Genomic DNA, 15,215 nt, shown 5'->3' with positions numbered 1-15,215 from the left:
TACAAATATACAGTGGATGAATTTATATTTATTTACAGGATTTTGTACAACAAAATAAACTTTGATTTTATAGTGTTATTCGTTTTATAGTCATGACTCAGCAGCACAAAAATAAAGCAGAACCAATATGTTGGATGTTTCACAGAATGTATTCTCAAAAGTGGCTCCCATGAGAACAAACTTTGCTACCTATATCATTAAATTAGTGGCTGGCCTATTGACAGTGCTATAGCAGGTGAATCAGTTCTGTGATGGTTTTATACTCTGTTGACAGTGCTATGGCAGGTGAACCAGTCCTGCGATGGTCCTATACCCTGTTGAGTGTGTTGCTTCAGTGAGGAGGCATGAGGGAGCACACATGCACAATGGGATGTCTATTTTTGTATTTATCAATTTCTACAGGCAAGGGTAATGCTTAGCACAAGTTACACACAAATTCCATACAATTCAGTCACATCTTATAATAAAACCTAATTTAAAACATCAGCTATAGAAAGCATAGTCACATATTATTTAAACTCAATAAGAATGATATAAAACAATCTATTAAACACTCTGAGAGCTGTGCACTGAGACACAGACACCAAATTTCATTAATCTCTGTTCGCTAAATTACAATTGTGTCAAAAAAAAATCAAAATGTAAAAGCTGCATAAGCAGCAATCCAAAACACATACAACTGTCCATCTAAAAAACATCTGCAGCGTATCCATTCGAAAACATTCCGCACGGTGTTTACAAAGCTTTATGGGCTGTTTTAAAGACGGTTTTAAGGAACTCCACAGTGAAGGACTCTACAATAGACCTGAGAACTGTGCAAGCTGTTTCTAGTTCTTTCGAGAGCCCCTGGGCAGGACGTTGTCTCTGAAGTAGCTCCGGTTGTCAATGTTTCCGGGAGGATCGTAGAAAGCGACGGCAATGAACATTCCCCGGCGGTCCGTCGCCAATCCGATTCCAACCTGTGTCGAGCACTTCCACACCATCTGAGAGAAGTTCCCTGCAGAGAAGCGCGGACCATTAGGAGAGACAGACAGGGACCCTTTACCCTGTTTTTCACTGCACTGTGTTGCATTGAGTATTGAGTTGTGCTGTTGTTCTGGGGGGACTTACCGGCTCCTGTCTGAAATCCAGGGGAGCTGAAATCATATTTACTGCATTCTGAATACCAGGACTCTGCCACTTCACTTCCTGCAAGAAAAATAAAAAGACTATGGTGTGTGTGCTATGGTGCATCAGCTGCAGAGTCACTTACAACAATGTCTCACCCAAAAGACAGAGCACAAGGAGGTTAAGTACTGCATTGTACTGCACTGCACATGCATGCTATTACCACATGTGGGCACTGTGCTGGTCCTTTTCTGCACTTGTATGCTGCTACCTCTAGGGTCACTTTGCTGCTGAATTACCTGAAGGATTTTCAGTGCTGGTGCCGGTCTGGTACCACATGCTCTGTCCATGGTCTCCAGGGTGGTTCTGAATGACCCTCTTCTGGATCAGATGTTCTGCCCAGTCCTGTGCCTCCTTCGATAGGGTGGGGCTGAGTCTGAGAGGTCCCGCCCCGTGCTGCTGCCTCTTGTCATTCAGCTTTTTGAGCAGGGCCTGTGAGAATTGCTCTGACTCCCTGTCTGCAGAACACAATAAGCAACAATGGACAGCAGAGTACTGCTTTTACAGTGGACACTCCAAATGCACCTTGTATAGTAATGTAAGAAAGACTTATCTTAAGGAAGCGATAGAGTCAGCACTCATATCCGACCCTATAAAGTTTTGACTTCAGTAACGGTTAATCTAGCGTGACCCATATCTGATTATTTCATTTTGGTCCTGTCCAACCCTTTTTTCAGGGTACACAAAAAAGATACAATATCAAAAATACATATCTGAAATGACTGTGTTTTAAAATAAGTAGGGTTCCATTTAGATGTACTGTAGTTGGTTTTCTTGGTACAGTACTATATTTTCAACTAAAGAAGTATTTTAATTCAGAAGTAATTGATTCTGAAAATATCGCTTGCCAAAAGAGATGACTGTGGACACATGGACTGTAATACACTACATATTTTTAAATCCAATATGTATTGTAGCAGTATGTAAAATTTTCCATTAACAACCCAACAGCAAAATATAATAAAAATGTTAGCCATGTACAGAACTGCGTAAAACTTAAAAGGCAATACAATTTAGCAAAAGATTAAAAAAAACAACAACACCAGTTTCCAGAATTAAAACAGTACCCAAAGTCAGTATTCAAAATTGCAGAATATAGTGCTCGATAAGGCCCTAATGTCACGGTTCACTTCCAAATGAAAATGCACAAAAACAGCAAAAGCTCACAGATCTAAAAAAAAAAAAAAAAAAAAAAAAAAAAGCATCGCAGTATGTAAAACTGTTTTTACAAAATGGTCATGTAAACGCTTGGTTATGAAAATGGAATTGAAAAGGAAGACAGGTTTTCATGAAACAAAAATGGTAAATATTGAAATGAAAAATGACGGGCTTTACATTAATTTCTTCCAGCCCTAAATATAATGCGCGTCGCTCACCTTGGACACTGGAAGAGCTGCTGGATCCCATCAATCTTACGGTCTCTGGCATGTTCACCATCACTCTCACAGTCTCTGGCTTGTTCACCATCACTCTCACAGTCTGTGTCTGGCTCTTGGACTGGAGGTCTGGATCCCTCCCTGCTGGCCGTGCCCCCTTGGGCAGCACGTTCTTCTGAAAGTACCCGGGGTTGGTGATGTTACCACCGGGGTCGTATCGCGCCACCGCAATCGCCAGCCCAGAGTCTGTTGCCAAGGCAATGCCCAGCTCCCGGGAGTCTCTCCATACCACCTGAGTAAAATGACCTGAGGAGGAGAGGAGTAGAGAGGAGAGGAGAGGAGAGGAGAGGAGAGGAGAGAGGAGTGGAGAGGAGAGGAGAGGACAGGAATGTAAAGGAAGGGAGGAGAGGAGAGGAGTGTAAAGGAATGGAGGAGATGAGAGGAATGGAGAGGAGACGTCCAGGATGTTAGGTGTACATTTCTCTTAGTTACTTCACACTGAATGTTTATAAAAACATTTATGGCAGAGAAAATTAATAAATTAAATCTGAAGTTCTCAGGGGCTACCCAAGACTGGTTAACTATAGTCAGACTGATAAATGATCTAAGAAGAACCAGCTTAGATGGAGAATTATCAAACACACATAAGGTAATGAAACAGGTAAGAAATAAAATATTCTGAAAATATAGATGTCCTAAAGTTACTGGCATGTTCTCAAATAGTTATGAAAAACAGAACTTGGTGAAAACCTGTGGTCACTGATCCTGGAACTACAGAGGAGTAAACTGATGCACAGTAATTCTAGAGCCCTTAGACCCTCCCAGAAACACCTGTGTTATTCTGGAACTCTGGTCTGTACAGTAATTCTAGAGCCCTTAGAGTCTTAGACCCTCCTAGAAGTAACTGGGTGTGTTAAGTAACTGAGCGGCTCAAAGCAAGAATTTTTCTGCTCACTCAGATCACAGATGACATCTGTTCTGCAGCACTCTGAGCTGCTCAGAGGGAGCATAACTGAGCATGCTGTTAAGTAGGATAGTTTACTGAGCTGCTCTGAATGGCTCACTTACTTAACGCACCCACTGTGTTGTTTTGGAACCCTGGTCTGTACAGTTATTCTAGAACCCTTAGACCTTCCTAGAACCTGTGGGTGTGATAAGTAAGTGAGCCACTCAGCGAAATTAACCCACTTAACGACATGCTCAGTTCCACTCCCCCGAAAAGCTTGTAGCATTGCAGAGCAGATTTCATCAGTGATCCAGGTGAGCGGAATAATTTACACTCTGAACCTCTCTGTTATGCACCCTATGTTCTTCTAAAACCCTGGTCAGTACAATAATTCTAGAACTCTTGGAACCTCTAGAAGTACCTGTGTTCTTCTGAAACCCTGGTCTGTTGAAATCGTAGTCCTTGATCTCGTTGTACCACGTCTCCACCACCTCCTTTCCTGAACATAAAATAAACTCATTAAAAAGCCTCTCATGTGAAATAGACTGTGCTGTGAAGAGCAAAGAGTGTGGTGCTGACCCGAGACTGGCATTATCACCGAGCTGGTCCGGCACCAGATGTTCTCCCCGTGGTCGGTGTTGCTGTGTTGCAGGGCATGCATGGACAGCAGCTGACTGGCCCATTTCTGCGCCTCTCTCGAGAGCTGAGCACTGAGACGCAGTGGGGGGGCTCCATGCTGCTGCCGGTACATGTTGTGAGCTTCCAGGGCCTCCGCCTCGAACCCAGCGCTGCCTGAGGGTGAGCAGGCTCCTCCTGAAATAAGAGAGGAACACACGACATTACAACCAGACTGCCTTCTCCTTTTAACTGAATGACTGGAGTCATCAGAGGAGACACTGCTCTGAGCTGCCCCAGACACAGCTACTGAAGGTATTACTGGCTGTTGTCATAGGCAGATGAGCTGAACCGGTCCCAACACAACTCAGTTACCTGGCGGGATGATGTGTTACAGTGAGACCTTCAACCCCGACATCTCAACAATATGGCTGCAGCTACGTGGTCCATCCCTCTAATAAGACCCTTCTCTCATTTATTACCCACTCAGCGTATGACCCTAATTCAGGGATGGTTACCTGAGGCTCCAGGCGATTGCAGGGTGGGGTTCAGGAGGTATCTAGAGCTGGTCGGATTCCTGGCTGGGCTCTCCTGCCCCACAGTGTAGACCATACCACTAGCAGAGGGCTTCCCCACAGACAGCTTCTTCAGACTCTTCCACAAGCCATCTGTGACATCACCTGCTGAAGCACATCTGCACATCAGGTATGGATCTGTTTTCTGTTTTCGCTCCTTACCTGATAACCCATTTCTACCCCGTACAGAATTTTGCAGATTCTAGTTTAACGTGACTATTAGGGTTTACATCCACTAAGCAATCCAAAGAAGTTTTGGATTGAAGACTCATTAGAATAGCCCAGCACTGCACCTACTCCTCACCTTTAGTGCCTCTTTGTGAAGGGCAGCTGAAGCTGGAGTCTTTATCACGCTCACTGCTCGAAGAGTCCACAGTCTTCCCCCCTGCAAGCAGAGCAGAGAGGAACTGGAGGAGTCATGATACAGCTCACACAGACAACACATAACTCACCCTCTGCTTTAATAGTCACCACTTCTCATGCTGGGAGATATTACAAAGAGGTAACTGTTATCAGTGACCTTTTCGGATTGGTGGCGTATTGGTTGTATATAAAGTATAATATCTAATGAACAACAACATATAAAAAGAGACCATTGTATGTGTAACCCCACAGCTAGGTAGGTGCTCCATTATTTCATCTGAAAATAGAACAAAACTGTTCAAAACATATATCTCCCACCACAGTTATAGGTACCATGAGAAAACCACCCCCACTAGGACCTCAATCCACTGCCTGTACATGTGATAATGTAGATTTTTGTGAAGGTGATATAAAGGATGTTCTGTGTACTTTCACACTGGAAAATTCAAGTTTATTTAGTTCAGCCTGTGACATTTGAAAGATGTGCCAAAACAGCTATCATAAAAGTTTCCCATAAAAAGCCCAGCAAAGTGTAATAAAGCATAGTGACAGCATGGTAAAACATAGGTGAACAGTGTAAAGAATAGAGAAGACTGGTGAAGTATACTAATAAACTTATTAAACCGGGATAAACTATGTTAAATGAATAGTATAACCCTGGCAAAATCATGGTTAAACTGCACAAATACTGGGCATATATACCGTAGTAAAATGTTATATGTGATTGCTGACGGTGAGGGTTAGGACAGTGAAGTTTCAATTAAACTCTCACTCAGTTGTGCAGGTCAGGGTTACCTAGGTTACCGGAAGTCCCAGGAGGCAAGACGTTGCTCTGGAAGTACCCTGGGTTGGTTATGTTCCCTGCAGGGCTGTAGTGCCCCACCACATACATCGTCTTCCCATCAGTGGCCTTCCCCACTCCCAGTTCTTTTGAGCTCTTCCACACCACTTGGGTGAAGTGACCTGCGGCAAACAGAGGGGATGCTCCACTCTTAGTAAGTTGAGAAACACACTGTAGTTAGGTTATAATGCATTAACAACTGGTTTCACAGCCCTCAATTAGTCTTGGATTACCTAACATCATCTTAGGCAAGGTAGTTAACAGCTGCTGCTAATCAGGGTAACCAGATGTATAATTTAATGGGTATAATATAAGGACAGATAATACATTTTTGTGTGTACTGTTGATCTGTTGTGCTTTCTGCTTTGCATTTTCTTTTTGTAGTTGGGAGTTAAGTGGTGTGTTTTGTTTTCAAAACATCTCTAACAACACCAGGGGCGTATGCAAGAATACATTTTTACAGCGGCAACCCAGTACCGCCCGCAGCTTGTCTTTGTGGGTTGTTTGGTCTAAAAGGCTACATTTCCTGATGCTCTGAAGGTGAGAAATAATTTATGCATGCTGGATCTGATATAACACTTATTTGCAATGCAATCCCCAGATGACCCTTTACACCCACGTTGAATCACTTCACTGCGTCAGCGGCAAGCACGTCCATACTGCAAAGTGAGATTTCTCTGTAAAAACACTCCCTTTTCATCAATGTAATCTGCAGTAAACACTGTGGCAAATAGAGAGTTGTAAACTGAGAAAAAAACTAGAAATGGGTGGGATATTTCTAGTGTTGTTGTCTGTAAGGGTGATAAAATAATTTGCCACAGTTGTAAGAAATGGTATTATATATAAACAAATGCAGGCGTTTGTGTTTGGCATAAAAAGGGTTAAAAAAAGAATGTTGCTCCAAGTAGAGGGAAAAGACTACATCTCCCACAAGTGTTAGTGCAGACAAGAGAACTGACAGCTGGGAAAGCTGGAGGTAAATTTAAATGGAGGTGCGCTAGTCTGAGTGAGAGAACTAGGAAGTCAGTTTCAAGCATACTACAGGTAGTAGATACTGAAAACAAAAATCAATGGAACCTGGAAAAGGAAGAAGCCAGTTAACCTTAAGTAAGGCAACAAACAGTGAACTAAAATAACAATAACTTTACTTACCTCTGTGGAGATCCACAGGTCGAGCTCCCAGTGGCAAGTCTGGGAAGTACAGTCTCAGCTATACAGTTGTGTTATTATTTAATGAACTTTTGGTTTCTTTGATTACTGAGACTGCAAGCCGGATAGCCCAACGTTAGGGTCCGGTCGTTGTGTTTTATTAATTTTGATTTGCTGCTTAATAAATATTCTCTTGTGAAGTCTCTATGTCCTCACACTATACTTCTTCGGCCATCCTATACTCAGTGAATACCTACCTTTCACAACACTTACAACAGAAGTGAAAATCATCCCTATATTTGGCTTCTTTGTAAAGACATTTGTGTGTGGGCTGCTTGTTTCTCTGTTACATGGGTGAATGACTACGCTTGACATTCAATGACAATGATCCTACTTAGAGATGTTTTAATTTTTGAGGTGGTTTTACAGAGACGAAAACAAAATAATCTATAACAAAATAATGCTCAATTTAGAAATACTGAAAATGAAACTCAATAAATTCAATGACAAGTGTAGTACTATTGTGTGTTTAATAGGAATGCCCATTATAACACTTTACCATAGTAAAGCATAGGAAAGGGTAAACAAATAATACTGAAAACATGGTAAAGCAAATCATGGTAAACTATATGGCAAATGCAGGACATAACAACCAGAAAAAGATGGGAAAACTTCTCAATTACAGTGCAAATTTACAGAAGTAAAGTTTTATAAGGGGCATTAATTTCTCTTCTACGTCATTAAAGTGAGGAATCTAAGATATTGCTGCCTTGAATGAAAAGTGAATTGGGTTTTAAGATCCATTCCAGTATGCAGATTGAAGCGAGTGGCCAGTTCATATTTCCCCCCTTACCTGTGTTGCTTCCAAAGCCAGGGTTTCTGAAGTTGTAGTCTTTAATCTCGCTGTACCAGGACTCCACAGCCTTACTCCCTGCAAACAGAGCCACCGTGAGCTGGTGAGCAGGCAAAGACACAATACCACAGAGACCCCAAACACACAGCGAGAGCTTTGCCAATGTGGGGGCCATCTTGGTGTTTAGAGATGTTTTTTTCATGGAACACTGCCAGAATTTATTGTAATTGTAGCTAACAAAATAATTTCACAAATCGTACATGTTTTGCACAATAGCTGATGCTAATTGATGCTGCTGTGTGCATAGTGTTTTAATTGATGATACTGGGTGCAGTGTTTTAATTGATGATACTGTGTGCAGTGTTTTAATTGATACTTTGTGCATAGTGTTTTAATTGGCAATATGATATGCATAATGTTTTAATTGATGATATGGTGTGCAGTGTTTTAATTAATGATGCTGTGTGCAGTGTTTTAACTGATAATGCTGTGTGCATAGTCTTTTAATTGATGATATGGTGTGCAGTGTTTTAAATGATGATGCTGTGTGCATAGTGTTTTAATTGATGATATGGTGTGCAGTGTTTTAATTGATGATGCTGTGTGCATAGTGTTTTAATTGATGATATGGTTTGCAGTGTTTTAATTGATGATATGGTGTGCAGTGTTTTAATTGATGATATGGTTTGCAGTGTTTTAATTGATGATATGGTGTGCAGTGTTTTAATTGATGATGCTGTGTGCATAGTTTTTTAATTGATGATGTAGTGTGCAGTGTTTTAATTGATGATATGATGTGCAGTGTTTTAATTGATGATGTAGTGTGCAGTGTTTTAATTGATGATATGGTGTGCATTGCTTTAATTGATGATATGGTGTGCAGTTTTTAATTGATGATATGGTGAGCAGTGTTTTAATTGATGATGCTGTGTGCATAGTGTTTTAATTGATGATGTAGTGTGCAGTGTTTTAATTGATGATATGGTGTGAAGTGTTTTAATTGATGATGCTGTGTGCATAGTGTTTTAATTGATGATGCTGTGTGCATAGTGTTTTAATTGATGATGTAGTGTGCAGTGTTTTAATGATGATATGGTGTGCAGTGTTTTAAATGATGATGCTGTGTGTATAACATGTGGTGGTAGCAGCATGGCTGTCTGAACACTGTGTGTATAACAGAATGCTCCTAGTTCTGATGGGTTTAATACCAGCGATGCTGTTGGCGGTGGAGCTCCATGTGTAGTACAGGTTCTCCCCGTTGCTGGTGGAGCTGTGCTGCATGGTCTTCGTTGCCAGCATGTGTTCTGCCCAGCTCTGAGCAGACTTGCAGAGTGCCTGGTTGAGTCTCAGCGGCTCAGCTCCGTGCTGCTGCCTGTAGGTGTTGTGGGCAGCCAGGAACTCACAGTCAAATCTTTTTCCTGGGAAGCACACACAGTGTCACGCATCGCTGACAGGAATGTCAGATTCTGTTCAATCTCATAAACACTTCAACTTTCAGAGTAAACGTGTTAAAAAAAAATATTGGGGATTTTTTTTAACCAATGAAAAATGAGAAGCCCTCCATTAGCGTGCTGTTTTTACAACATTAATATGGAGGAGGCTACATCTACGCGACATTTGTATATACTGTATCTGGGAAACAATATTGAATAAATAACCTTACACTGCACACATCTTACTGTATAAACACTACCGCATTTATACATAAAGCTACCAACCATACAGATTTTCCTGGGACAGTCCCCTTTCTAGGGAGTACATCCTGGTGTCCCCACAGATTTAGTAAAATCCTGCTTTTGTCTTGCTTTTGGGTAGTTGTCCCGTCTATGTCCCATTTTTCATGAACGTCTGTATTTGACCATAGGCTCACAGTAATAAGGCACCACCATGATGGACTGAGGTAAATTAAAGTGGAACGGAGACGTTGTGGGTTCTTTCTGAGCTGCACTGTGAAGGGGTGACTGGAGGGGGGAGGGGGGAGGGTCCCACCTCCAGGGTGGCAGTTATTTAACTCAACCACTGTTGCTTAATTACAGCTTGTCACCATGATGATCCTAGTTGCAACTTCCACCCTGCTTTCTGTTTCCTGACAGAAAGTGTCAGTCAGCTCACAGGCAGTGGCTGCTGTCTAGAAGCTCTGCAGCCTGAACAAAGTTGTAATGAATGGCATCTCAATCCATTGAGAGGCAAGGGCTGGACACAAACTGCAATCCACACAGTTCAAAGACGAATGTTTTACCATTCAACTAGAGAGCAAGCTCTGTGGTTGAGAGGTAAGCATGGGTCTTATGCTAATGTCAGTATTATTAACTCATCAGCTGCTTGGAAGATCTATTACAACCTCTCTCTGGCTATCCATTAATGATCCTTATCCCTGGTAGCCTCTAAGTTTTATGTTTACCACTGACCCCAGCTTCATACCCTGGCGTATAATAGATTTGTACAGTATGAAACACATGCAAAACTGAATTAAACTCTTAATCACTGGCTCAGCATTCAATTGAATCAATTTCAGAGTTTTAGCAAAAGTGGTAATCCATGCAAATCATATCAATCATATTATTGAGATTCTTACCTGCCATGTCTCTGGGATTCTGCAAATTAAATACAAGACAAATGTTGGTTAATATGTGTGCACATATTATGTGTGTGTGCGCATGTTCAATAATTCCAAGTCCTAGAAGTAGCCTAGAGGTAAACTCTATTTCAGATTGAACTTGTAGAATGGATTTGGCAAGTGTTTTATTACGCTTAAAAACTTGTTTTAGCTCTGCATACAAAAACATTTTCAGTGCATGTTACAGATTTGTCAAGTAGGCAGTCAAACTGATAATAGTTATGGAGAAAGATATAAACTAGAGAATACATTGATATCACTTTTTAAATCTATATTTGAAATTGTTCATTTACACATACAGTTTCCAAAGCTTTCTAATAATCTACAATCTGTAGTCCTGAAACTAAAAAAGAAAATTGCATATCTAGATACACAAGCAATTTTTTTCTTGGTAACTTGAATTGACAATAAAATCGATCGTGTGTCACTAATAGAATTTTTGTTTGGCAGTCGAGTTGCTAAACTTGACCACAAAAAATACTATGTGCATGGTTTTACGTCCCAGTTGTATCTTGTTTAATTTGGCTGTCTTTTGTATTGCATCTTAATATGGCTTGTCCTTTTTATACCCCACATTTGAGTTGTGCATATATCTATGGAACAGCATGTTGAGTTGTGATGAAACTTGTCAAGAGCATTCTTTAGTGAGAGTATCAGAGCCTGGGGGAGAAGGCCTGTCAGAATGACACGCTTGCAATAACTGGTATGGGCCAATTCAGTTGTGAAATAGGGAAATAGGATGAGAAAATTATTTATTATGACTTATTGAATGTATTGTAACATAGGGGGCTGTAGAGGCAACAATCTGTTTGTTAAACTTACATTCTCCACGTGCACATGGTGGGCAATACTTCTTTATTTCTTTTTTGTTTAAAAAATGTAGAATGGCCGATTATTTGTTCCCCCATCACCGCATCAATTCCCCACACAGCTTAGGAAAACGAGAGCAGAAGTCAGCGAGCTACCGGTATCTGGAGGACAAAGATCAGCCCTGCAGGTGTCTGTTCTGAGCTCACTGGGCACCTGACTGGTAGGGGGAGGAGAAACGGTCCCTTCTGGTTTTGTCTCCCTGACCTGTAGGAGTGCCACAGCCAAAGCACCACTCCCTCCAGAATCGCCAGCAATTTGCACAGCCAGGACACGAACCTGCGCTCACTTGACTGTATGACTTGCCCTGCACACCACACAGCCGTGCTTTTACCAGGGGAGATACTTGGGGACCCAATTTATTTATTTTTCTAAACACATTTTAAAAGGTTTAGTGTTAGTCCTGAACAAACAACTTCAACTTTTACATAAACTTCTCTGCATTTCTTTTCTCATGGCAAAACTATATTCACATTTTTTATATTCAACATTTTCATCTCAATTTATAGTTTGTAAATCAAAGGGTTAATAGCTGATCTTTTCTTAGTTCAAATAGATGACTATATTAAACATGAACTTCAAATGAGGAAATGTGTCGTTTTATTTCTTTTGGAACTCCTCCTCTGATTAGCTGTGTAAATGTGTTACTGTATGGTAATACATACAGCTGTGAATTATTGTTTTGCACTGTTCAGTAGTCATGTCTATTTGTTATAGGGATGCATAATCGTCAAGTGCAGTGTGCTACCCAAAGCAAAGTGCCAGTAAAAAATATTCCCCTCCCAAGCACAAATAAAAAGGGAAGCACATCTTAAAAACTACGCCATAGTCATTTTTGTGGAGCATTCAAAAAATTGTTTGAAAGCAAGTTAATAACAATCAAGTGCCCCTTAAAAATACTTTATAGGCATTCACACACTTTGAGATACAAACTCCCATCCACTCACACCTAGAGATGCTTGAATACTGAAATGCAGTGTTATACAAGGCTAGGCTAGATCAGCACTGAAATTAGATTCTTGCACAGTAAGTTTACAGCTGTGTTTTTCAGTAATCCCAGTTAGCCCCCAGCTTGTTTCCTAGTAGTGACACCATTATAAATGTTAACAGTAGAACTCCCTCTCACCTTCTCCACTCGCACCTCACAGCTGCTGTTTGCTTCTCGCCTCAGTAACAGTTTCCTCTGCAGCAGTTACTTCCTATGAGCAGTGCAAGTTTCTATGCTGTGCCCTGCTGACTCACCACCCAGGCTGGGGAGGGGACTCTGAGTAACAAGAAAGATACACTGTGATGGTTCCTCATTGCCAGGTAAAAGGAAGTGTGCATTGTTATGATGCCAGGAATTACCAGGAACATGGGATTATCCTGGGACATCCCAAAAAAAAAATCCAAACTTTACATTACAGAAAGAGATTAGTAAACACATATTGAACTCCAACAAGGATTTTTGCATGCTTCAGAGGTTTTTGAAGTGCCCTCATACACAGATGTTCACCATCCTAGAACTCAATTTTCATTGTCATATAAAGCATTTAAACTTTTTTTTTCCTGTGCAGGACGTTAGTCATGTTCCACAAAAGGTGAACTACACCACCTGTAGGGGGTGCTATCTCTTGAATGAGCTATGCTGCCAATGTCAGTTTACACCATTAATAAACATAATCATAAGATTTCCCCAAAAATTACATTTGTGATCTAATTACGGTTGATAAACGGATACATTGTCAATGCATTTGTAGTTTGATACAACCGGCAAAATTCACAATAAATAAAATATAGTAAGTGCCGGTAACTGCAGGGAGTGACAGCAGGGATGGAAATAAGAATCTGTTGCATAGCAGTTTGATCCATTTCTGATTTTACTATGAGTTAATAAGACTTACCTGAGCTTGTTACCTATACACTGTGGCAAGCTTGTAGTAAAACCTAGAATGGGTGAAACTTATATGTTGCTAGAGCATCCAGCTGGAATCACCTTCCACCTTGGCAAATGACATTTAATAGAGAAAAGTGTAAGGTACTGCACGCAGGAAATAAAAATGTACATTATAAATATCATATGGGAGATACTGAAATTGGAGAAGGAATCTATGAAAAAGACCTAGGAGTTTTTGTTGACTCAGAAATGTCTTCATCTAGACAATGTGGGGAAGCTATAAAAAAGGCTAACAAGATGCTCGGATACATTGTGAAAAGTGTTGAATTTAAATCAAGGGAAGTAATGTTAAAACTGTACAATGCACTAGTAAGACCTCATCTTGAATATTGTGTGCAGTTCTGGTCACCTCGCTATAAAAAAGATATTGCTGCTCTAGAAAGAGTGCAAAGAAGAGCGACCAGAATTATTCCGGGCTTAAAAGGCATGTCATATGCAGACAGGCTAAAAGAATTGAATCTGTTCAGTCTTGAACAAAGAAGACTACGTGGCGACCTAATTCAAGCATTCAAAATTCTAAAAGGTATTGACAGTGTCGACCCAAGGGACTTTTTCAGCCTGAAAAAAGAAACAAGGACCAGGGGTCACAAATGGAGTTTAGACAAAGGGGCATTCAGAACAGAAAATAGGAGGCACTTTTTTACACAGAGAATTGTGAGGGTCTGGAATCAACTCCCCAGTAATGTTGTTGAAGCTGACACCCTGGGATCCTTCAAGAAGCTGCTTGATGAGATTTTGGGATCAATAAGCTACTAACAACCAAACGAGCAATATGGGCCGAATGGCCTCCTCTCGTTTGTAAACTTTCTTATGTTCTTATGTTCTTAATATAGTACTGCCTCATATATGCATTTATTGTTAAAGAAATTTGAAATATATTCCGAAACAATGAAGCAATTAAACAGTGACCAAGCTTCTTCAACAGCATATTTGCAGGGTTAATAAAGTCCTACTTAGAAACATCATCTCTCTACTTGTGTATGTCAATCACAGTGCTATTCAAACTCACAGACTGCATGGGGAGTGGGAGGGGTTTGTACGCAATTAACAGGAACTGTGTGGTTTCACTAAGCCCAGGAAACTGTTAAACACAAAAACAATTCTGTGTATTTTGCTCATAGAATTGATCTTGTGGTTTATGAACTTCTGAACCGGATACCCTAAGATACAGCCACTTCTCCACTGTTAGTTGTATAGTTACCAGACAACTGTTGCCTGGCCTTATGTTTGTATTTTCACCCCCATGCTTTCCCCATGGTTACACTATGTATTTACCATCATTTATCCTGGTTTGCCATGTTTGTTATTATGTTTAACCATAACTTGTTATTCTTTACAATGCTTACCTATTATTCACTGTGCTTTTTACACTTGTACTATGGGGAACCTTTATAAGGGTGCCTGCAGTGCTGGAATCTCGCCCCTTCACCCACCGAACCCCTGCAGCAGCTGTGCTGAGCTTGAACCCCAACACCTGTCAAATAAAGCACTTTGCAATAAATGACTACACTCATGTACACAGCATGATTTTACAGAAACATTTTAGTTTGTTTGAAATCATTTGAAATATATATATATATATATATATATATATATATATATATATATATATATATATATATACAGTATGTCACAGACATTTTCCATCATAGAAAGCTTTGGTCCCACCAGCAGCAGCGGCACACTGGGCAAATCAACCTGCTAAATAAACTGCTGAACAGCAGCTGAGGAAGACCATGCTTACAACTGTTCAGGGTCCTGAACCCATTTATATTACAAATACTGTAGTCACTTAAATAAACAGCTTTTTTTTTATTTATCTGCCAGCGTTTTTATTTTTCTGTTCTTACTCTCCACATGCACACTTCTAAACTATTTATTAAACTGGCTTATTTTTGTTACACCTGTAA

At 40.5% G+C, this 15,215-nt stretch overlaps 1 protein-coding gene across 3 annotated transcripts; it reads right to left on the bottom strand.

Moving 5' to 3' along the window:
* Window positions 1-373: 373 nt before the first annotated feature.
* On the bottom strand, window positions 374-13,250 carry LOC121323107. Of its 3 annotated transcripts, XM_041263898.1 has the most exons (14): window positions 12,496-13,250; window positions 11,325-11,433; window positions 10,461-10,479; window positions 9,094-9,303; window positions 7,886-7,963; window positions 5,838-6,005; window positions 4,984-5,064; window positions 4,623-4,787; window positions 4,069-4,302; window positions 3,911-3,988; window positions 2,544-2,849; window positions 1,407-1,625; window positions 1,111-1,188; window positions 374-997 (listed from the first exon to the last, which is right to left on the bottom strand). In XM_041263898.1, exons 3-14 carry the CDS (start codon window positions 10,465-10,467, stop codon window positions 828-830), a joined length of 1,794 nt encoding a protein of 597 aa, XP_041119832.1. In that variant the 5' UTR covers window positions 10,468-10,479; window positions 11,325-11,433; window positions 12,496-13,250; the 3' UTR covers window positions 374-827. The 3 variants fall into 3 exon arrangements, with proteins under 3 accessions (XP_041119832.1, XP_041119831.1, XP_041119833.1); XM_041263897.1 differs by lacking the exon at window positions 11,325-11,433; XM_041263899.1 differs by lacking the exon at window positions 11,325-11,433 and having other exon boundaries at window positions 4,623-4,784.
* Between the last annotated feature and the right edge of the window lie 1,965 nt (window positions 13,251-15,215).

The sequence above is a fragment of the Polyodon spathula genome, chromosome 11 (genome assembly GCF_017654505.1).
Source record: "Polyodon spathula isolate WHYD16114869_AA chromosome 11, ASM1765450v1, whole genome shotgun sequence".
NCBI classification, from domain to species: Eukaryota; Metazoa; Chordata; class Actinopteri; order Acipenseriformes; family Polyodontidae; genus Polyodon; species Polyodon spathula.
This window is presented reverse-complemented; position numbering and strand designations above follow the sequence as displayed.